The sequence below is a fragment of the Erpetoichthys calabaricus genome, chromosome 12 (assembly GCF_900747795.2).
Source record: "Erpetoichthys calabaricus chromosome 12, fErpCal1.3, whole genome shotgun sequence".
Taxonomy (NCBI): domain Eukaryota; kingdom Metazoa; phylum Chordata; class Cladistia; order Polypteriformes; family Polypteridae; genus Erpetoichthys; species Erpetoichthys calabaricus.
Genome location: NC_041405.2, coordinates 147,896,201 through 147,921,708, shown reverse-complemented (window position 1 = coordinate 147,921,708; position 25,508 = coordinate 147,896,201). Strand labels below are relative to the sequence as shown.

The 25,508-nt window shown below is 38.5% G+C and overlaps 1 protein-coding gene across 11 annotated transcripts in view; it reads right to left on the bottom strand.

The window, feature by feature from the left end:
• Window positions 1-25,508, bottom strand: part of eps15l1a (epidermal growth factor receptor pathway substrate 15-like 1a) — a 278,411-nt gene that overhangs the window by 102,639 nt on the left and 150,264 nt on the right. For 10 of the 11 annotated variants that reach the window (XM_051934981.1, XM_051934982.1, XM_028816533.2 and 7 more), the window contains 3 exons: window positions 15,367-15,531; window positions 10,361-10,487; window positions 4,347-4,397 (listed from right to left, as the gene is read on the bottom strand). In XM_051934981.1, the coding sequence (XP_051790941.1) occupies window positions 4,347-4,397; window positions 10,361-10,487; window positions 15,367-15,531 (343 nt within the window). The remainder of the gene's footprint in view (window positions 1-4,346; window positions 4,398-10,360; window positions 10,488-15,366; window positions 15,532-25,508) is intronic. The other variant, XM_051934983.1, reaches the window with a different exon arrangement.

The following is a 25,508-nucleotide window of genomic DNA, read 5'->3' as shown; positions in this document are numbered from 1 at the left end:
TGGCTATAGAAAAGAATCCCCCCCTTCAAAATATTCCCATTTTTTTTGCTTTACAGCCTTAAATGAAAACACACAAACCAATATTTCTTCCAGCTTTACTTACACAATGCAATCTATAACATCCAAGTGAAAGATATCACAGCTATAGTTCAGAAGAATTTTAAAAAATAAAAAACAAGAAATACTGAGATTAATAACTATCACCCCCCTCCTAAACTCAATCAGGTGTAAGTAAGCACCATTTCCATTGCAGAACATGGTTACTGGCTTCCTTCTACCTGTGATCAACTGTAATCAGTGTGACGAGTGAAGCATAAAAACAGCTATTCCTGGAGCATTCATTCCCTTGCTTGGTAGTGCAACTGACAGCAAACAACTGACTATGGGTTGCAAGCCACTTTCAAAAGATCTCAGGGATAGAGTTGTGGACAGACATAAGACAGGAGATGGATACAAACAAATCTCCAAGGCTTTATCAATCCCAAGGAGCACAGTAAAGTCCATCATAAAGAAGTGGCAAGTGTTCGGTACTACTAGGACCCTCCCCGGATCTGACCGTCCCTCCAAACTGGATGGAAGAGCAAGGAGGAAACTGGTAAGAGAGGCTACCAAGAGGCCAATGGCCACTTTGAAGGAGTTACAGGATTTTATGACAAAGAACCCCCTCTATTCACCATATCACTCCCGTTTTGCAGCAGCTTCACTGGCTTCCAGTTAAGTTCCACATTCAATTCAAAATTCTTTTAACTTTTAATGCTCTCCACAACCTTGCCCCTCCATATCTGTCTGACCTCCTCCATGTTGCCATTCCCTCCCATACCCTTAGATCCTCTTCCTCCATCCACTTGACTGTCCCCTTCGTCCGTCTTACCACTATGGGGAGCAGAGCATTCAGTTGCTCTGCTCCCCAGCTCTGGAACTCACTACCATCTGAGCTTAGAAATATTGAATCATTTTCACTTTTCAAATCTAAACTTAAACTCAATTGTTTAAGACTGCTTTTTCTCTTTGATTACAATTGCTCTGTCTGATTTTAATTTTTGTATTTTAGTTTTGTTTATAATGCTGTGTTTTATCTATTTTTCGGTGTCCCTGAGTGTTTAGAAAGGCGCCTACAAACAAATAAAATGTATTATTATTAATGGTGTGCATGTGACAACAATTTCACAAGCGGTCCACAATTGTGGCTTGTTCGAGAGGGTTGCAAGGAAAAAGCCACTTCTCAAGAAAGGCCACATTAAGGCTTGTTTGAGCTTTGCCAGAATGCACCTTGAAGATTCTGATGCTGAGTGGAAAAAGGTCTTATGGTCAGATGAGCCCAAAATCGAACCATTTGGCCTCAATACCAAACAGTACACCTTGCGGAAATCCAATGCAGCTCACCATCCACAACACACCATACCTACAGTAAAGAGTTGTGGTGGCAGCATCCTGTTGTGGGGGTGTTTCTCTGCCACAGGGACTGGGGCTCTCGTTAGGGTAGAAGGAAAAATGGATGGGGCAAAATACTGTCAAATTCTTGAGGACAACCTGCTACCCTCTGCCAGAAAGTTGAAGATGGGCAGAATGTTCACCTTTCAACACGACCCGAAGCACACAGCAAAATTGACCACACAGTGGCTGAAGGAGAAAAACGTGAATGTCCTTGTGGGGCCCAGTCAGAGCCCAGACCTAAATCCCATTGAAAATCTGTGGAAAGGTTTGAAGATAGCAGTCCACCAACGCTCACCATATAATTTGACCAAACTTGAACAGTTCTGTAAAGAAGAGGGGGCAAATATTACTCAATCTAGATGTGCAAAGCTGATAGAGAAGTATCCTGTCATTAAAGCAAAAGGTGGTTCCACAAAATGACATTGACATTGGGGGGTGATCCTTAATTAATCTCAGTATGTCTCGTTTTTGATTTTTTTAAATAATTTTTCTGAACTGTAGCTGTGATATCTTTCACTTGGATGTTACAGGTTGCATTGAGTAAGTAAAGCTGGGAAGAAATATTTTTTGTGTGTGTTTTCATTTAAGGCTGTAAAGCAAAAAAAAAAAAAAAGGGAATATTTCAAAGTGGGGGGATTCTTTTCTATACCCACTGGTTTCCTAACGAAGAATGCGAACAAGCCATAGTCCTAACACAGTAATGAAGGTCTGAAACCATCTTGGGAAAAGTTATCTGAGACCTCAAATATCTTGAGGTGCCAAAAATATTGCATGGTGCCCCTTCCCTTTTTTCACTATACAATTGTACAAAACAAAAACAATACACTAATCTTGTATATAATGCTGAAAAGAAATGTGTCATCTTTAACTTTATGCCTTTTGGTGATCAGTTCATCTTCTGCTCACTTAACTATTCACAGTAACAGACATTTTAAGCAAGGGTGCCAAAAATATTTGCATGCCATTGTAAGCTGTGCTGATGAAATTACAGGTTTGATGCTATCAAACAATTTCTATCAGCATTTCTGTACCTACTGCTATTAACTATATTATCTGCCTCAACATAAAATAAAGAACTGACACAAGGAAACACACACCCATCTCCCAACTGAATACCGTTATGATGGCACAAATATGAAAAAGATCACAACCAAGTAGGTTGGAATTTAATGAGATGGTGGATAACAGTTAAGAAATACACCCTTTTCAACAGGGCTTTCAGGTTTACTGTCCATGGCAGAATCAAGACCCTCTTAAGTGGTACATGCATTTGATATGGCTCACCGTGCCACAGAGGATGCCATATCTATTGCACTCCATTTTTCATTGGAACATCTGGAGAATAGAGACGCTATGGTCCGCATGTTGTTTGTTGATTTTAGTTCGGCTTTTAATACCATCATCCCTCAGAATTTGATCAGCAAACTGGGCCCATTGGGACTGGGCATACCTCTGCAAAACTGGATATTGGACTTTCTAATGGATAGGCCACAGTACGTACGGGTAGGAAAGAATAAATCAGATACCATCTCCTTGAGCACAGGTTCTCCACAGGGGTGTGTTCTAAGTCCCCTCCTCTTCACGCTAATGACCCACGATTGTTGTGCCAAGTTCAGCACAAACCAAATTATTAAGTACGCGGACGACACAACAGTGGTGGGTCTCATTCGAGGTGACGGGGAAGGGGATTACAGAGAGGAGGTGAAGTCATTTGTGGAATGGTGTGATAAAAACAATCTGATACTGAATGTCGAAAAAACAAAAGAACTGGTGATCGACTTCAAGAAGAAACAGCTGATACACATCCCGGTCTACATTAAGAACACTGCTGTGGAAATTGTGCAGTCTACTAAGTTCCTGGGAGTTAATGTGACGAACAACCTCACCTGGTCCCTGCACACCTCCTCCGTCATCAAGAAAGCTCACCAGCGCTTGATCTTTCTGCGGAGGCTAAAGAGGGCCCATCTCAGTAAGTCAGTCCTCACCACTTTTTACAGAGGGACCACAGAGAGAGTGCTAACCAGCAGCAGCTCTCTGTGGCAGGAGAGCTGCAGCGCTTCGGACTGGAAAGCACTGAGGAAAGTGGTGAGGGCTGCGGAGAGGATCATTGGAGCCCCGTTGCCAAATGTACAAGATTTGGCAAAACAACGCTGTCTGGCCAGAGCTGTGCGGATTTCTAGAGACCCTACTTATCCTGCCTCTGAACTATTTTCCCTCATGCCCTCAAGCAGAAGGTACCGCAGCCTGAAATGTAGAACTACCAGGTTTAAAAACAGTTTTTTTCCTACTGCCATTCGTCTTTTAAATGAAGCATTTTAGTATTTTATTGTAGGCTGATTTTAACTATGTGTTTTTATTAATGTCTTGTGCATCGTATTTTCGTTCTGCAGCACATCTTGGATGTTCTGCTAAATGACAAATAAAATTGAATTGATTGATTGATTGATTGACAAAGAGGAGATCTGAGATATACTTAAAGTTTATATCTCCCACAGCATTCGAGGAAATACCACAGGAGAAGCAAAAGATCAGTTTGCTCAGCTTGCTACCATCACCAAACTCACTAGAACAAAACAGTACAGGAGATTGGATAAAATTTGGACTATAATAATTCCAATACGTTTTGCATTTATGAATTTGTGCTCAACATTCAAAATATGAGTAGAATCCATTGTAGCAAAAGTAGGCTTCTTGTTTATTTCCTTCACCTTTTCAAAGCAACCAAGCATGCAGATAAAGGAGCTTAATAAATAGTATGGCAACTGAGAATATATGCACTTTTATCAGATCAGTAGCATCCTCTTTTGATACCCACCTTAAAAAAATGAGTCAAAAAGAGAAGGAGAGAAAGCACATGCTAGTAATCTCATTTATTCAGAGATGGAAAAACACATTTTTTTTTTACTTGTTACCTGATGGTGCTGCCTGTGGTTTTGCAAAAGGATCATTCTGGAAAGGATCGCCTGAAGAAATTAAAAAAGTAGGCTTTAATAAATAGGGATGAAGAAGATTAGAAAAAGCAGGCTACATGCACCAAAGTACAACTCATATAGCCCTTATCTTCTTAAAGATGTACATAATACAGAAAGAACCACCAGAAAAGAATGAACAGCAGTCAGTACTTAACATGACATTTCATAATGCAAAATTTCTGTTAAGACCCTCTTAAGTGGTTTTATGTAGCCTGCAGTTACTTGTTATTAATAATACTGGGTGCACCATCCAGCATTGAGATTTTGTTGAGCACAAATTACCCACAATGTTTGTGTGACATTATATTATATATATATATATATATATATATATATATATATATACAGTGCTCAGCATAAATGAGTACGCCCCACTACATTTGTCAGAAAACCTTTAGTTTCCTTTCAGTATCAACATTGTCTATGAGATACTGTACTACAAAATACTCCCACAAATGTGGGCCATTGATTGCAAACACAAAAAAGTGATTATCCTAACAAATTCATTCAAGCCCATGTAGCAAAAATGAGTACACCCCAATTATAGTCTTAGGAGAAAAGCCACACTTAAGACTACAAAAGTCCAATTAACAGGTATTCAACCACAGGTGAGTCTAATGATTCATTTAAGAGGTGTCCAGCAGACAGGTGACTATAAAAGGGCATTACTTAACAAAGACCTTCCCATTTCATGCTGTCAGCAATGGCTCCACATGGAAAAGAAATGTCAAAAAATCTGAGAAAGGAAATCATTACTTTACACAAAAAAGGTGAGGGCTACAAGAAGATCAGCAAAGCTTTACATATCAGTCAAAATACTGTAGCAAAAGTAATCCAAAAATTTAAGAAAGATGGAAGTGCAACCATCTTACAGAGACGTCCAGGCTGTCCACAGCAGTTAACATCTTGACAGGAGCGTCTTCTGATGAGAAGGGTTGAAGAAAATCGCCACGCAAGTTCACTGCAGTTAGCTAAAGCAGTAGAAAGCCAAACTGGAGTGACCGTTTCCCGTGAGACAATACGGCGCACACTGCAGAGGAATGGCATGCATGGGTATCGTCCACGAAGGAAGCCTCTCCTAAAGCCCATGCACAAAAAAGCACACCTAGAATTTGCTAAGGCCCATGCTGAAAAAGATGAAGACTACTGGGACTCTATACTCTGGAGTGATGAGACAAAGATCACTGTTTTTGGAACTAATGGTTTCAAAACTGTATGGCGTCGTAAAGGTGAGGATTTCAAAGAAAAATGCATGGTGCCTACAGTGAAACATGGTGGTGGAAGTGTCCTTATGTGAGGCTGCATGAGTGCTGCTGGTGTTGGGGAGCTGCATTTTATTGATGGTATCATGAACTCAACAATGTACTGCTCTATACTGAAGGAGAAGATGCTGCCATCACTCCGTGCACTTGGTCGTCGTGCACTTTTCCAAAATGACAATGATCCAAAACACACATCTAAAGCTAGTGTTGCATTTCTGAAGAACAGGGTGAAGGTGATTGAATGGCCAAGTATGTCTCCTGATCTGAACCCAATCGAACACCTGTGGGGAATTCTGAAGCGACAAGTTGAGCATCACTCTGCATCCAGGCTCTAAAAGAGGTTATTCTTGAAGAATGGAAAAAGATAGATGTTGCAATATGTCGCCAACTTGTACATTCCATGCCTAGAAGACTTGGTGCTGTCCTTAAGAATCACGGTGGTCATACAAAATACTAGATGTAGTAGTTTTTGTTGCGGGGTGTATTCATTTTTGCTTCAACCAATTTGAGTGAAACTGAAGATTTTGTGATCTAAGTTATATTATTAACCTTAATTTTATGTTATGGAGTTTAACAAGTGTTCAATAAAACTCAGCCTTGTGAAAATTTTGGACATTGTTCTTTTGTTCATTGAGCTACTGATTGAATTCGTACTTTTTAAAGGGGGTGTACTCATTTATGCTGAGCACTGTATATATATATATATATATATATATATATATATATATATATATATATATATACACACACACACACACATACACACAGCACATATCACAATTTTCAGCATTTCTTCATCTGAACATTCATAGTGCATACGTAATTGGAAGTCAGGCAAAGCAGCATAGCTAACTGTCCACTGCTGGTATACCAAGATACATTAAACAAAACCTAACAGAAAACTCCATGCACCGTGCCCATATGGTAATCTAAAAGACACTTGATCCTCATCAATGTGTTTGCTGAAAACTGTACAGCATCAAATTTGTCAGGATGCCTGCATAATTTGCTCCAGAGTTCTTTAACCTCTTATTTAAAGAAGTGCTTTGTGTTTTCTATCCTCAACACTCTTTTGCATGCTTCTATTATTTTTTTATGTATATCTACACCACAACATTTAATTTGTAAAAGTGAACCACTGTGTGAAGTTTTACATCAAATAAACACATATTCTTTGTTGTGAAATCCATGGTACGCTGTTAGGGGACACCACTAATGCTATGGGTTTTCTGTTAAATATATTACAAAACACACCAAACAAAAGTTAAAAGTCAAAAATGTTGTCTTTTGAAATTTTCTGGTTCTAGAAATGAAACATTTTTTACCTTTTATTAGTTAATCGTGCACACATGTTGTCATCTTGATAAACAACAAATAAGAGAGACAAACAGTTGCATTTCTCATTTTAATTTCTTTATTCCTTGTATTTAACAGTACAGTTTCAGTGTTAAGTGTAATTAGCTTAATGGCATTCATTGAATTGTTATAAGAATCAATCACAAAACAAGACAAGAAAGCTAAATGTATCAATATACAAATTTCTTTATTCTTTGCTAAACATGAAAACGATTGCTTTTGTATTTAAACTATCAGCAGAGGCCACATGGCATAGCACAGAGCCTTCTTGTGTTCAACAGTCTGCAGCAAAGTAAGCAGGACGCGGTGGAATAACCCGAAATGAGTTTGATCGGATCAGTGTGGGTGGAGGCTTGTCTTTGAAACCAAAACCACAAGATATCTTACCACTGTGCACACACCCTTTACTGTGCTCTGCCGTTATTAAAAACAACAAAAACAAGCCAATATCATTTAAACTGAACAAAACAAAAGTACAGTTCTTCACTTGCTGCTCTGCACATTATTAAAATAACTCTTTAATAAACCTGTCGTCTGCAATTAAATAATACATGCTGAGCTAAATGGTTTTTTTTTGTTTGGTTTATAGGAAAAAAAAAACAATCTCAGTTCCTGCCAATTTTAAAATACAGGAAGTTCACACCTGTGTTTTTTTTAAACTTGAATATCTCACAAGAAAATGTAAATATCCCCAACTCTCTTGTACACAGAGAAAGAGAGAGGGACACGGTTACAAACAGAGAATGGGAATAAAACAGCAATATGCCGAGCATTAATTGAAACTGGCCCAAACAAATATCTATGATTGCTGCCAGGATTTGTCTTACTGTCATATAGAAGAAACTGATTTACCCCCTGCACTATTGTGGTGGAGAATACGATGGCTGCTCTGAAACAAAGACAACTGTTTCCACGTGGGCAGGGTCAATGAACATTCACAGAGCATACATAAGATTTAGTACTTTTCCCACAGTTGAATGAGCGGGTCTAAAACTGACACCATCTGACAAAAAATATTTGTTACTGGCCAAAAAATGTAGAAACAAACTCATGCTTGCCTTCAAGCAGTGTGGCCAAACAGTCAGCTATCAACTGACACAATGCAGCTTCCAGTCATTTATAAAAATCTAGACTGATAACTTCTTTGTGGAGTGAACATTTTGAGATCTACAAAGGCTTTAAGGTTACTCGAATATTTGTCAACATCGAGTATTGTTGTTTTGCTAGTAAAACACAGAAATAAAGAAATCACTCCAACAGTGGTAAACATGGCACTGAGTTTATGCCAGTACTGCCCAATCTCTTAAAAAGTTTTCATTTTGAGCTGCAATGTTCATGCACAACTTTGATCCCATGCACGTAATCTCTCTGTAATATTGTCACTATGATTTTGACAAATCGATATTTTTTTCCCCCATACAGTATGTGACTTTTTTTTTTCTAGCAAAATCACCAAGACCCTAATGTTTTGTTTGGCTGCTTGATTAAGTGTCCTCTCTTGGAGCCAGATACAGTCAGAAGAATCCAGAAAACACTGGTTTATCACTAATTTAATTTTTCTAGGAGGCACGGATGAAAGTTGCTAAAAAAAAAAAAGTTTACATTTTTATTTGTCAGGCAGGAGTGCAGGCATCGGAAAACTTTATTTAAAGACATTTTTTATTCTTCAACAAAACAACATATAGTATATAGTAATATATATATATATATATATATATATATATATATATATATATATATATATATATATATATAGTATCTAGCAGGGCTGTGGAGATGGTAGATAAATCCTTCCACTCTGACTCCAACTCCTCTGTATTTAATATGCTAATATATTTTCCATGTTGATTGAAGGAAGGCAACATGCACGTCGTCATTTAACCACAGAACTACTGGCTAGGAAGCTGACTCTCTACTGTATTGGCCAGTATAAACAAAAGACAAGAACCCCTGAACACATATCAGTCCATAGCACACACCTCCACCTACATCATTACACTTGTTTACACTCAAATGAACTTGTTAAACACATTATATCTGAAATAAAATGAAAACACTTTTTGTAATGTACCATAATTCAGATTACAATATGTGAATGTCAGGTTGTATAATAGCTCAGCTGAACTTCACACTAGTAGTAAACACAACTATGTACTGGGCTTTATTCCTACATCAGATAAGTACTTAATTATGACTATTGTTTTGTGAAATGGGACATTTGAACTTGCTGTATTTTTTTTCATTACAATTTAAATTTATTAGGAGTCGGAGTCAGTACATTTTTGCAGACTCCGACTCCGACCCCGACTCCAGGTACCCAAAATTGTCTCAGACTCCACAGCCCTGGTATCTAGGGTATAGTATCTATAGTATCTAGATACTTGATTAGAATACAACAATTTTCGTCTTACAATGCAAATGGACAATGTCATCTTCCCATGTCGCTATTAACTATTAAAAGAATTGGAAAAATTTTAAGTAGAACTATAAAGTCAAGTGTGTTCGAGATTTACTTTGCTTTTCAAACAACTAAACTACATTTCTTCTAGATGCCTGCCGTCTGGGGTCACAAGGCATACCTTTCTAATACGAGAGAAAAAAAAAAGTAGGCCTTTCTATACTATTTGACGTAATTCTTGCTACGCACTTCAGATCCGGCAGCTTTGCTGAATTTGGTTTCCTCTCCACGCCCATAAACTAATCTAGTGGATTACAGTATCTCCTTTCCCTTCCTACGCAGTGTCTAAATGACACGGGCAACTCCTCTAAGAGATGTGCACGCTCCTAATATATGTCTGGCTCTAATATCTTTAGTATGCCCAATCTATTAAACAAATATCAAAGAATATTACAAACAAGAAAACAAAACAGGAGATTAAGAAAGAAAGAACCAATCCATCAAAAACGAGGGCAAATTGAAAAAAATCAAAAACGCAGACTAAATAGTAAACTGAAACTCAGTAACCCAAACCCACTTTGAAGCTGCTTAATTTATTGCCATGGGATGATAATACCAGCAGCTAAACAGAAAACTGCATTCTAGAATATTACCAGTTAAGGTCTCATCCTTTTTATAGCCCTGAGCAAATTAACTTGACCTGCCAGCATTACAACAGTTGAACTCAGGGACTGAAAGACACTTTGCAGGTTAAACAACATGTAAACGCAATGTGCCAGTCTGATCTCAGAAGCCAGGCACAAATAATACAAGGAAAACCTTAAAAGACAATGATATAAGAAAGGGGGATGACAACTCAGTAATTGGGCAAGAGTGAACTAATCAATAAAGAAACTGTTTGATGTAACACTGATAACTTATACGGGAGGAATACTTACTGCCCTTGAAAGGATCTGCACCTTTAAATGGATCCGTTTTAAAAGGGTCCTCTGACTGGAAGGGATCTGTGTGCAACTCCTGAACAGAATTATTGAACACTGACAGTTTAGCTTTAAATGGCTCCTCCTAAAATGAATAAAAACACAATTCAGTTTGGATTTTCCCCTCCATTTTACCTTTTTTATAAACACATTCTTTACTTTTTTTTTGGTTGATCAAACACAATGAAAAATGCAGTAGCCTCTCTCTTTTTCTACTTATGACAGTTAAATCTCACCACAAACATAAAAAACAACCAGAAAAAAATAGTTTCATTTTAAACCAGTCTTTAACTCCGTATATATGGGTTTAATAGGTGCTGGAGCCACAGCTGCAGCTCTTGGCAAAATCTGGTAAAACCACAGTGGCTCACTATATTCACCAATGCAAATCTAGGGTTTTTTTTCTTTGCTCATGCGAGACGCATATTAAATTTCCTAACCATCAATGTACAAGTGGGTGTCATGGCTGTGGTAACAGTAGTACAGGTGGAGAAAAATAAAGGTATACATTTGCTCTTTATTACAATATTTCTCATTGACATGTTTACTGCACACAGTTTATTCCATCCAATATCTATATCCACTTTGTCTAGTTCAATTTATCTTGACAGCACCTGCATAGGCACCTTCCAACAGGGAGCCTTTTCACTGCAGGGAGCACTCATTCATGCAAACACTCATACAAATCCTTCATTGTATAATTTTTTTTTCTGTATTTTTGATTTCACTTTGGCTACTGCAACATTGCCATGCCATTATTCATGCCCATGATAAATGATACCAGAGACACTGGAAGTTTTGGAATGGCTGACCAGTTAATACCTAGGTCAATAAAACTCTAACACGGCCTGACTTTTTTTTTTTTTATAACTAGCCATACTCACTTTAAGGTTTATTTTGTCCATTAAAATAAATCCAATAAAATCTCCTGGTGACAGGACTTTTTTGTTTTCGTCTACTCCTCTGTCTACTAGCCACATGTCAATCATAATGCTAATCACAATAAACTTTGTATTACGATGATTTGCTTTACTGTTTGTTTAATGTGGTTTGTGTGCTCACATATGCAAGTATCATATGGTTTAGCAATTTGTAGCTAAAGCAGTGTGGAAGTGTAAATGTACATGTGCTCTAAGCCTGTATTCACAAAATGGTGCTATACAAATAAAAGAACCAAAAATTAATTACCATGCACCCATTTAGGGGGCTGTTCCTGCCTTGCACCCTTTGCTTGCTGGGCAAATCTTTGGCCCCCCCGTAACTCTGCTCAGGCTTATGTGGGCATAAATATATACATATATATATATATATATATATTGTGGCAGGCGGCTGGGGTCCATGCTCAGCCAGGATGTCCTGCACACTATATTCAGGGGGAGCAGCCCTGGACGGCGCAATACCTCCCCCTAGACGCTAGATGGCCGCCCCCCTGGGTTGGAACGGTGCCTCGGTTTCTTGTAGGGCTCCATGGGAACTGGAATTGGGTGCAGCCCTGTTGGGTCCCGCAGACACCACCAGGGGGTGCTGTATTTGGGACTCCTGAGCCCGTGTGGGCAGCATATTCGTCACACCCGGAAGAGCAGCCAGAACTCAGCGACCAAGCACCTGGAGCACTTCCGGGTGGACTATAAAAGGAGGCGGCGACCACCACTCAGCGGCCGGAGTCGGGTGGAAGAGGACAAGGTTGCCTGGGAGGAGTGGTGGTGCCAGAAAGAGACGTGCTTGGTGTAATTTGTGTGTTGTTTAGGACTGTGTATTGCCTGGTGAAGAAAAATAAATATTTTGTTTTACACGTGCCTCCGTGTCAATCTGTGTCGGGTCGGGTGCAATATAGCACCTATCTTACAATATACAGTATATATGAATGAAAAATAATTCTGATGTGAAACTGATACTTCTAATTATAAATAAAGCAACATTTCCATAATTATGCACTGGTTTTTCACGGTCAGTCTAAGTATGCTGTAGTGCAAATAAATGATCTTGGAGGGCACAAATACAGTATGTGTATAAGTCTACCTTGTATGTAGTGAAGACAATTCTAATGGTTTCAGCTTAGATGTCCCAATCTCTTGGAGAGCGTTTCCCATCCTATGGACCCTGGATAAACATCACCCCTTCCCCAGTAGGCCCAATACACCTGCACCTCCCCAACTATACCACTCAATTCACAGTGGCATCATTACAGGTAGATCGTAGGTAATCCTGGATGATCTTCCCAACTCCCGCTCTGATGATCATGCTCAATTAACCAAGTAGGAAAAGTAATGATGATCGTGCTCGAATCGTCTAATGCTATGGTGATCGCATGGGACAGCCCTACTGCGTTGACAATCACACTCGATTCACCACATCACTCTCCCCAATCAGATGTTTACACTAAATTCATGAAAGGGGTGCTACATCATGAAGAGAAAGGAACACTCAGAGGAATTGCATAATTTTACTGAAAAGAAAAAAGAAATACTCAGAAGATAGATAATATTGGTAAGGTTACAAACACGCTAAAGTACATTATAAAAAAATTAAAAGTATATACTTGGAACAGCTTGTTCTCTTTAACTGAGCATCTAATGAGAAGGTAGCCAGGCACTGAAGGCATTACAAAGCATATGTTAATTCTAAAAGAATCACAGAGTTCCAAGCTGGACTGAAGGAAGCTGTGCGTATGATGAAAATTGCACAGGTACTTCACAATTCTGGGTGAATTAAGCATAAAACAAATGTCAAATGCAACTCAACCACAGTTCGACAAAAGGCAAGTGGCAGAAAAAAAGATGATTATATACTCTGAGGAGAGGAAAACTAATCATTCTGGGCTCAATGCCATTAGCTATATTTGGTAAACGAACTACAATGAATGACGCATTATTCAGAAAAATGAATCATTAACATGACACTGTATGTGCTCTACTGTCATTATCATTCTCCATGAAATTCTAACTTCTAAATTTAGAATTTAATTAATTAATTAAATTAGGGTAGAAATTCATTGCCCATGGCTTGAAAGACTTGTGAAGAAATTACACTACCCAGACACAACAACTGTGATGGACTGACACCCTGACCAGGATTATTTTCCAGGGTTATTTAATACCTTGTTCATATAGCTGCCAGGATAGGCCCCACATCCGCTGCCTATTTCCAAGCTACCCAGATCTTGAACTGGGTAAAGTAGATTTCAACAAGAATGTTAAGGACACAATGTAATACAGTACAGAGAAATCCCAGAGACTTTAGGGAAGAATTATCTTCCAGCAAGACATGGCCCCAAACTATACTTCCAATGTCACACTAGAACACCACTGACACAAAAGCATCAATATTCCTGGAGTTTGAAGTCAAAATATAAACATCAATCAAATCAACTACATGTTGATTTAAATGACAAAGTGAAAATTGGTATTTGTCAACAGCAATTACTAAATAATTAACAATAATAATTGCTGTGTGTCAGATTTCTTTTTGTCATTTTAATAGCTTTAAAAATCTCCATTTTAATGATACTGTTCAACACTGATGAAGCTCTTTTCATCAAGATGTATTTTAACACCAATCTAAGCTACAGCTTCTGGTATGATTGAAACCTGTTCTATGTCTACAAGCACACTGATGGTTGGGCTGGCACACGCTAACCAAGACAAGCTGTAGGTTAAAGACGCTACAAACAGCAGGCAGTGTGTGCGATGTCCAGGTTACCTGCAGCTGGCATACTTCCTTTTGCACCCCTCTCGGCTGCCCTCTGCAGCTAGGCAATGCTATCTGTTTCGGCCATTTTCCATTCCGAAGAGAGGCCATCAGCGACCATTCTAGACCAGACGTTGACTATGATAAATGAAGAGGGTCATGCTAGACCAGAGACTAACAAAGATAGTTCAACTGTTTATTATTAGGCTGTATTAGTCTACCCACACTCATTGTACTCTACTACCGTGAGTATATTACCTATAATGCATGAATAAATGTGTAAAATTCACTCCTGCCAGTTGTGTTATTATGCCTAATTGCCTGAGGTTACAGATGCAAGTGCTGAATTACAGTACAGTAGCAGTCACCCATGACAGTTTGGAAAGACTATGGGATTTGGGCATTTCATTCAGGTTTATGTAATAAAGAGTAAAAAAAGAGAGAACAGAATCACCCTAGGACCATACCATGGCAAAGTCTACTCTGTATAAATGTGAGCAAGTCCTTTTTAACAGTATGTGACAGGAGTTTACACAGTTCACAAACAGTTACATCTGATCTTGTTTGTTTCATATGGAATCTACAATGTACTGGGCATGCAATTATAAAAGAAAAAAACAAGAATAAAATTAAGAGGGTCTCCAAAATTATGTATTGTAATAATAGGGAAAAACGACTCTACACATTTTTTGGCACTTAGGCATAGTAAGAATTAAAAGTTTTTTTTATTTTTAGTCACTTGGTTATTATTACTCAGAGTTGTTCCCTTTTTTGTTAACTAGCATTTAACGATGCCGAAATGACAAGATAGGTAAAAATGGTATAGCTCACTTAGTAATAGTTGAATGTGTGTTAATTAAAAAAGATATTTGATTACAGAATCTAAATATCAAAGAGGGATGATATATGTGGATTTTCTTCTGTTTTATAACAAGTCACCCAACTAAATGAAATTAATAGCAAGAATTTGTATTTTAATATATTAATACTAATGTCTGTGAATACTCTACACTTGGACTGCCTGATGTTGAATGTAAACAAATATAATCAGTTTAACAAAACTCCAAAATCCCAAAATGGAGATTCAAACATAAAATTGCAGACGACAATAAAAGATTGCAACAACATTCTCCACTGTCCCAAAAAAATACTTTACATAAAATTATTTCACAACATGAAATATAGCAATTAAATCAAATTACACTATAAGTAAATTTACAGGCATGACAGGAACTAGCCTCCACTAACGTTTCAATAAACACTGAAAGAAAACTCACCATGGCACCGAAGCCACCATTCTCTTTCTCAGAAATGCCTTCGCTCATATCTGCCAGGTTAGTCATGCTTCCACAGTGAGTCCCATTCAGTGCAGAGTTGTACTGCTCAATACTCAATGAAACTTCCTGCTGGCTCTCTTGGATCTGAGAAAGCTTACTTCTTGCCTGTTATAAATAAAAGCAAACACTTTAATCAGGAGATGAGGCTGACGGAAAAAAGTAACCTCCTCATTTGAACCCAAAGGCACCAAAACAAAGAAAACTTTTAAATAGACAGCGCTTAATGTACACAGCATCATTGGATCACATAAGAGTAGGGCTAGGCAATATATCAAATTTTCAGTTAGATGTTATATTTAAGAAAAATTAGGATGCAAAAGCCAATGTTTAGCATTTTATTTGATTTCCTACAACCTCTTCTGAAAGTTTAACAAAATCCTAAAAATGTCTAGCGCTCCTCCTAAGCGTGATTACGTTGATTCTGCTCATGTCATGAGGCAAAGATGAACGCGAAAAAAAAAAAATGGAGCAAGGATCAGAAAAGGAAGTGTTCAGAACAGGTAGGGCTGGCACTGCTGTGTGCAAATGGTTTTGGTTTTCCCCTGGGATGGCAGGCAGAAAATTACACTAAGCAGTAATTCACTTGACAGCAGAATTCAGACATGCGCACAGTATAAATCATCATTCATCCACTTACTGCAACACTGTCTCCATTACAGATTACTGTATATTTTGCTCACCATGAATGATGCATTCTTCACGAGATGTGCCAGCTACCCAAATGCACCCCCATACCATCATGGATGCCTGCTTTTGAACTATGTGCAAATAATAAGCAGGATGGTCCCTTTCCTCTTTAGCCTATAGGACATAGTGTCCATGATTTCAAAAAGAATTTCAAACTTTGATTCATCAGACCAGAGAACAGGTTGTCCACTTCACCTGAGCTCTTAAAATGAACTCAGGCCCCGAGACGGTGTCGGTGTTTCTGGATCATGTTAATATATTGTTTCTACTTTGCATGGAATACTAGGTTGTTGTACAGTGTTAGCCATTATATTCCAGAAGATTGTCTCTGGGTATGGCAGTAGCTCTTCTTAGTTGAGTGTATGTTGTTTTGGGGGTATAACCTTGTCTGAGCAAGCATGACAACACAGTTGTTCCTGTAGCAGCCCACTTCAACAGCCTTGGACACTGTGAGATGGACTTTAAAGTCACAGTGCTCATGGGCAACTTCAGAACACAGCAAGAGAGAAGAGAATGGGAAGTTAAACTTATGCTAAAATTTAACACATTACAACATGGTTTAAATAGAGACAAGAGTTTTATGGCCAGATATGAGGATTGTTTGCATCTCTTGGACTGACACAGACAACCTGACTACAGACCCACATTGTACTGAAAAAGTCATCAGAAACTTTGCTGGACAGTTATCTTATCCAAAGATCTTGACTATACAGTGATCCCTCGCTATATCGCGCTTCGCCTTTCGCGGCTTCACTCCATCGCGGATTTTATATGTAAGCATATTTAAATATATATCGCGGATTTTTCGCTGCTTCGCGGGTTTCTGCGGACAATAGGTCTTTTAATTTCTGGTACATGCTTCCTCAGTTGGTTTGCCCAGTTGATTTCATACAAGGGACGCTATTGGCAGATGGCTGAAAAGCTATCCAGCTAACTCTCTCTCTCTCTCTTGCGCTGACGTAGGGGGGTGTGAGCAGGGGGGCTGTGTGCAGCTGCTTCCTGAAGGACAGGCTGCACGGAGCTTCGCATACTTAAAAGCTCAAAGGGCACGTATTGATTTTTTTTATCTGTCTCTCGCTATCTCTCTCTATCTCTCTCTCTCTGTCTTCCTACTCCTGACAGAGGGGGTGTGAGCTGCCGCCTTCAACAGCTTTGTACCGGCGGTGCTTCGCATACTTAAAAGCCAAAAAACCCTATTGATTTTTTTTTTGACTGCTTGCTTTGCACTCCTTTGAAAAGGAAGATATGTTTGCATTCTTTTAATTGTGAGACAGAACTGTCATCTCTGTCTTGTCATGGAGCACAGTTTAAACTTTTGAAAAAGAGACAAATGTTTGTTTGCAGTGTTTGAATAACGTTCCTGTCTCTCTACAACCTCCTGTGTTTCTGCGCAAATCTGTGACCCAAGCATGACATTCTAAAAATAACCATATAAACGTATGGTTTCTACTTCGCGGATTTTCCTACTTCGCGGGTGGCTCTGGAACGCAACCCCCGCGATGGAGGAGGGATTACTGTACATTGTTCTCCTGTCTTGCTAAATGAATCTTAGCTTGAACAGGTCTATTAATTTTTTTTACATTTAAGATGTCTCACTTAAAGGTTTTCCAATGTTCTATCTGTCCTAATGTCTATATAAACACAGGGAACTCCAGTTTCTCTATTACATCTTGCCTGAAGAAGGGGCCTGAGTTGCCTCGAAAGCTTGCATATTGTAATGTTTTTAGTTAGCCAATACAAGGTGTCATTTTGCTTGACATCTAACTACTGTGCATGGTCATGTTTTCATTTGTTTGCATTCGTAGATGCATGTATGTTCACAGACAACAGTTTTCAGAAGTGTTCCTGAGGCCATGTAGTAATATTCACTACAGGATTGTGTCTAGTTTTTAATGCAGCACTGCCTGAGAACCCAAAGATCACAGCCATCCAGTATTGGTTTTTGGCCTTGTCCCTAGTGAAAAAGAGATTTCACCAGATTCTCTGAATCTTTTAATGATATTCTATACCGTCAATGATAAAATCCCCAAACTATTTGTAATTTTACATTGAGGAGTGTTATTCTTAAATTGCTGCACTGCATTCTTTCACAGAGTGGTAAATCGCTCCCCATTTTTACTTCTGATAATCTGGGATACTGTTTTATACCCTTTCATGTTACTGACCTGTTGGCAATTAATTTAACCAATTTGCGAGATGTTCCACTAGGTTTTTTTTTAAGCATTACACAACTTTCCAGTTTTTTTGTTGCCCATGTCCCAACTTTTTTGAAACATGATGCTGACATCAAATTCAAAATGAACATATACCTTCCATAAAACAATACAATTTCTCAGTTTCAACAATGACTATGTTGTCGTTGCTCTAATTAAATATAGGTAAAAGGATTTGCAAATTATTCTGTATTTATTTACATTTTACACAGCATTTCTACTATTTTTTGGAAATGAGGTTGTAGATTTGATAGAATAAACTGCAGCCTCCTTTCCCACATAACATGTTACCCATTAATTTAGAAACATCCATCTATCCGTTGTCTAGCCAAGGTAAGCAATTAGATGGGTAAACAAAAAAAAAGACATTGTGGTCTAGTGATACCAATATACATTAAACACACACACACACTTTCATGTGTGGTTGTGTAAGTATGTGTGCATACGCATATAATTTGCTTCTTTGTATTTGTGTTTACATATAAACATGAATTTTACAAACGAGAGGAGACCATTCAGTCCATCAAGATAGTTTGTTTAGCTGCTAGCTAAGGTGTCTCAATGTCTCATCCAGATACTTCTTAAAGGTTACAATGATTTGGTAGCTGATCCAGATTCACGCAACTTTTTGTGCAAGTGATCAAGAGATGACTCCAGATAGATAGATAGGTAGATATGCAGTTATGGTGTGAAACAAGCTTACCGGTGCTACAAGTATGCTAAAAAGCTGATGCCTAGGGGAAAAAAATTCAGTTTGAAAAAAGACACAGCTAACAGTAACAACATGATATAAAACAACATGATATGAGCATTTAGGTTTTCAGCTTGCAAGACAGACATTCATTTCCACTGACGTCCTTGTGTAAGTGATTTGCTATTGAGTCAAAAGAATTCGGCTGGACCTACTTTATAAAATACCTTCAGAATTATGAATACATTGATTAAGTTCTCACACGGCCTCCTCTGCTCATGACCATACAGGTTTAATTCTCTGAGCTGGTCAGAGTAGGACTCTCTCTAAAGAGTTCAGTTTTGTTTTCTCATCAAACCAGAGAAACGTTATCCTCATGCTCTCAAGAGTCCTTTAAATGCTATATGGCAAACCTCAAGCATGGTGTCATATATGCCTTTCATATAAGGGTGGCTTCTGTCTAGTCCTCCCAACCAACAACTGATTGATGGAGTGCTGCTGAGCATCAGTTCTGACAGGTTCTCCCATCTCAGCAGAAGGACCTCTGGAGCTATGTTAGAGTGGTCACTGGATTGTTGGTCACCTCCCAGTTACTCAGTTTGGCTGAATTGCCAACTCTAGGTAGAGTCCTGGTGGTTTTAGAATTCTTCCACTTTACAGTTATTGAGGCCACTGTGCTCCTGAAAACACAAAAAGCTTTACTAACGGTTTTATCCCTTTGCCCTGATCGATGCTTTACCACAGTTTGAACACAGAGGTCTACAGAGAGTTCATTGGATTTCACGTTTTGGTTTTTGTCCTGACATGGAAGTATGAATTGTGGGAGCTTTTATGCACAGGCGGTTGCCTTTCTAAACAATGTCCAAGCAATTCAGTCTGACGCAGGTGGACTCCAGTCGAACTCTAGACACATCTCAAGGAGAATTAAAGCAAACAAGCTCCATCTGACAACAATCTGAAACGCCATGGAAAAGGGTCTGAATACTTGTATGAAGAAGAGATTTCAGTTTTTAGTGTTAAATAAATTTACAAACCTTTCTGCAAATGTTTTCATTTTGTCATTATGGGCTACTGAGTTGTAGATGGATCGGCAAAAAGGCAAATTTGGCCATTTGTAGTAAAATCTACAACACAATACTGTATGCAGAAGGAAGACAGGATCTGAATACTTTCTTTACCCATTGAATGTTAATAATAGAGTCTAGTAGACTTCAGTACTTTTTAGGACCTTTAAAACAAGATTCAATATTTTCTGGAGAAACTGGATGAACAATACACAGATGAACTTTGTAGGAATAAATATTAGTGTTTAATATTAATATTATTGTTTCACAGGGTAATTGTATAGGCCATGTGATGTAATACTTTATATACTTATATTAAATTTATAGTAGATGGGCATTGTTTTTGCTGTATACTGTAATGCATTAAAATTTGTTCTTTTTTTATTTGACAAAAATTAGGTTGAAGTCACAACCCTATGGACAAAATGTGACAGCTTGCTACACCTATTCAGGAACGTCCTAAACTCAATCCACCCCCATTTAATTTTTTTTTCGATTTAAAATACCTCAGTAGTTATTTTCTAGAGTAAGACTGGGAATGATCAGTAATAAAACAAAACACACACAGAGTCTAAATTTAGCTCTGAGTGAGAGTACCTATGAGATAAGCCCATATGTTTGAAGTATGGTTGTTAACCAAAGACTGAGATAAGAATGTTTAATATTTAAGACACAACTGTTAAATATATACAGACATTCAAGTAAAATTCTGTGGGTATATATGTGTATTATATGTTAATATTAACATTATTTTCACAATAAATTTATGAAATGATTATACATAAAGAAAATGTTTAGTCTTCAAATACATATAGAAGTTAAAAAAAATACTACTGAGCTGCTCAGAAACATTTGTATGTAAGTGACTGTAAACTATTTTATTTTGCTAATGGATTACAACTGACATGCAAGATGAATTTGGGTTGACGGATATCACAGACAAAAATGATGTGTGATTTCACTGTAAGTCTCTTGTATGCAGTTCTTCAGGTCTCTATGCAAGAACAAAGGAAAGACAGCTAAACAGAAAAGTAGAGAACTCAACCTCAAAGTACTGCTGTCATCTCAAACAAGAAATGGTCTTAGTTTGAAGTGTGTGTTGGAGTACTTGATTTTATTTATCTAATAATGCTTGTGAACTGCATGTTCTTTCTCTAACACGGTGAAAACAAAAGTGAGCCCAGATGCTTAACAAAAAGGCAAATAAAGTATTTAGTACCAACATTTCTACTGTAATGCTAACAAAAGCAGTTTACCATCTGTGGGAATGCAGAAGCTGTCCATTTTTACAGCAACATGTGAATTCAGAAGCATTGCACCCTCTATGGGAATGAAGTAAAAATGCAGTTTATTATGAAAGTATAAACATGTCGAGCAGCTATTGGAGTGTCTGAAGTATTATATATATATATATATATATATATATATATATATATAAATATATAAACTGCTCAAAAAAAATGAAAGGAAAAAATCCTGCTGGCTATCTCTACTGATATGGACTGATATGGTAATGTGTTAGGAACGAAAGGATGGCACATCGTTTGATGGAAATGATCAACCGACAGAGGGCTGAATTGAAAGACACCCCAAAAATCAAAGGGAAAAAATGACACAGCAGGTTAGTCCATTTTGCTGAAATTTCATTGCAGCAACTGCAAATCATACTCGGTAGTTTATATGCGACTCGACCACCCCCAAACCCTTGTATGCTTGCCTGACAATGTCTTCGGAGGGGTGGTTGGCATGCTCCTAATGAGACGACGGATGGTGTCCTAGGGGATCTCCTCCCAGATCTGCACCAGGGCCTCACCGAGCTTCTGGACATTCTGAGGTGCAACCTGGCAGCGTCGGATGGACCGAAGTATAATGTCACACCCAGAGGTGTTCTATTGGATTGAGGTCAGGCGAGCATGGGGGCCAATCAATGGTTCATCCTCATCCTTCATCCTCCAGGAACTGCCTGCATACTATCACCACATGAGGCTGGGCATTGTCGTACACCAGGAGGAACCCAGGAGCCACTGCACCTGCATAGGGTCTGACAATAGGTCCAAAGATTTCATCCCAATACCTAATGGCAGTCAAGGTGCCAATGTCTAGCCTGCAGAGGTCTGTGCATCCCTCCATGGATATGCCTCCCCAGACCATCACTGACCCACCACCAAACCGGTCATGATGAACTATTTTACAGGCTGCATAACATTTTCCACGGCTTCTCCATGTGCTCAGGGTGAACCTGCTCTCATCTGTGAAAAGCACAGGGTGTCAGTGGTAGACCTGCCAATTCTGGTATTCTATGGCAAATGCTAATCGAGCTCCATGGTGCTAGGCAATGAGCACAGGGGCCACTAGAGGACATCTGGCCCTTAGGCCACCCTTATGAAGTCTGCTTCTGATTGTTTGGTCAAAGACATTCACACCAGTGGCCTGCCTGCTGGAGGTCATTTTGTAGGCTCTGGCAGTGCTCATTCTGTTTCTCCTTGCCCAAAGAAGCAGATACCGGCGGATCCTACTGATGGGTTAAGGACCTTCTACAGCCTTGTCCAGCTCTCCTAAGGACACTGCCTGTCTCCTGGAATCTCCTCCATGCCCCTGAGACTGTAATGGGAGACACAGCAAACGATCTGGCAATGGCACGTATTGATGTGCCATCCTGGAGAAGTTGGACTACCTGTGCAACCTCTGTAGGGTCCAAGTATGACCTCATGCTACCAGTAGTGACACTGACCTTAGCCAAATGCAAAACGATTGACAAAACCGATGAGGAGGGAAATATGTCAGTGGCCTCCCTCCACATGTTAAACCATTCCTGTTTTGGAGGTCATCTCATTGTTGCCCCTCTAGTGCACCAAAGCAGCTGAAACTGATTAACAAGCCCCTCTGCTACTTAACTGTACAGATCAATAGCCCACAAGTTTCACTGACTTGATGCTATACACTGATTTAAAAAGTGGTCCTTTAATTTTTTTGAGCAGTATATACAGTATAAACACATCTACACGTGGAAGTGTGTGCATCTATGCAGCAACCGGAAGTGAAAGGTGGAGTCGGGGTGAAGGCTCTGCCTCCGAGGAAACAGAAAACTCGCTTAGCTGCATATTATATATATACTGTATATATATATATATATATATATATACCTACACATAATCACATAATCTGTACAAATGGTCACAACATGGTGAAGACTCCACATTTGTTTACATCTGCTTTTGCGTATGTGTTAATTACGATATATAAACTAACTATATTCACAGTTCTCCCAAGGTGTGCACATTCTATGGCACAGTTTCATTTCAACACTTTCCTAGCATTTTTCCACAAAACGCTCCTTGTTCCAGTGCTTAAATCCAGTTTGAAAACCTGCCACTTCTCCACAGCATTGACATAAGGGTTTTCTATTAAATGCTGTACTTGCGTCTCTCGGTGTGTTTTTCCTACATCATTGAAACTTCATCCCTTTAAACTTTACTGCCTATATGTTCTTTATCCACATAGACTTGCATCTTTGTTTGCTTTTCAAAACAATCCCCAATAATGTGCATATTATGAAAGTTGTTAAATGAAACATATTAAAAAACAAACAAACAACCAACCCAGTGCCACCACCAGTTTCAATATGTCCATCTATCTATTAATTTATGTCATCAATTGTGTATTATCTGAATACTTTTTATCAAGCATGGTCATTACAACTTGTTTTTTTTTTTTTTTTTTTTTTGGCACCAGCAAAGATAGTTTCAGCGCATCATAGGTAAGTGTTTACAAAACTGAACTGTCCATTTGACTCAGTTACCTCTTTATCTCCCTCTCTGTTAAGAGGAAATTAAACCTATGGCAAACATGAACATTCTTATCTTAGGTTAATGTGTATATTAAAACATTACCTTCTAATAACAATCCCCTCACATCATTCAGGGGCTTCAAAACATAGAACTCAACTAAGATACAGCATCAAGTCATCAGAGGATCTGATAAAACAAAGTGCTATTGCTGCTGCTTTTTTCTACAAACAACGTCCCCACTTCAAGTTGGTCTGAAAACAGGAAATCCACCACGGGCATAACACCTCAGAGATCAGAAGGGAGCTGCCACAAGGCTCCACAGCACAGCAATGCCATTTCAAAAGGTTTAAGAGTTTTGCTATCTCTGTTCCCAGCAAAGTGCTACATGTTATCGTGACTTCTAAGCATCCTGTTGTCATTGCAAAAACTGCAACAGGAAAAAAACATTTTCCCAGGGTGAGAACAACATCATTTTGTTAGCTACTGTAATATTATTTGCTTCTTTTTAACTGCTCCATTAACAGAGTGAAAACAGCATTCTAGAGATTCAAAGTCATGAACAGGTCAATGTCTGCAATTATTTCTCAAGAAAGTGTATGATCATGGAAATGTTTTCTAGGGATGATAAGGTGGGGCACCAATCCATGTGGTGTTGACGCAGATTCCAGAATCTCAAAACTGAATGGGGAATTTATATTAGAAAAATGTCACATGCAACATAAACCTTAAAGCCCAAGTTACTTATCTTCATATGTACAAAATAAAGACCATTCAGTCTCTGATATAAATGTAAATACTTCATTGTACTTCACATCATAAAAATGAAAGAAGGAAGTGGGTTTAAAAAAAAAAAAAAGAATGAACTTATTCTTGTACTTGTCGCCATCTAGAGGGATTTTTTGGTGACTACCAACCACACTTTAATAAAAAGAAAAATACAACCCACTTTTTAAAAGCATCCTATTGTTTGAACAGGCAATTCAGTACAGTAGGCTGTATCGATCTTTATTAATGAAAATTTTTAAATTTACATCCAGAAACAGCTGTGGAAGGGCCTTATAGGGCCAGGTCCATCATCAGACTGATAAGTGCATTCATTAATACTTTTTAATTATGAAAATAAATACTATTTTGAGTAAATATATACAGTGGTGTGAAAAACTATTTGCCCCCTTCCTGATTTCTTATTCTTTTGCATGTTTGTCACACAAAATGTTTCTGATCATCAAACACATTTAACCATTAGTCAAATATAACACAAGTAAACACAAAATGCAGTTTGTAAATGGTGGTTTTTATTATTTAGGGAGAAAAAAAAATCCAAACCTACATGGCCCTGTGTGAAAAAGTAATTGCCCCCTGAACCTAATAACTGGTTGGGCCACCCTTAGCAGCAATAACTGCAATCAAGCGTTTGCGATAACTTGCAATGAGTCTTTTATAGCGCTCTGGAGGAATTTTGGCCCACTCATCTTTGCAAAATTGTTGTAATTCAGCTTTATTTGAGGGTTTTCTAGCATGAACCGCCTTTTTAAGGTCATGCCATAGCATCTCAATTGGATTCAGGTCAGGACTTTGACTAGGCCACTCCAAAGTCTTCATTTTGTTTTTCTTCAGCCATTCAGAGGTGGATTTGCTG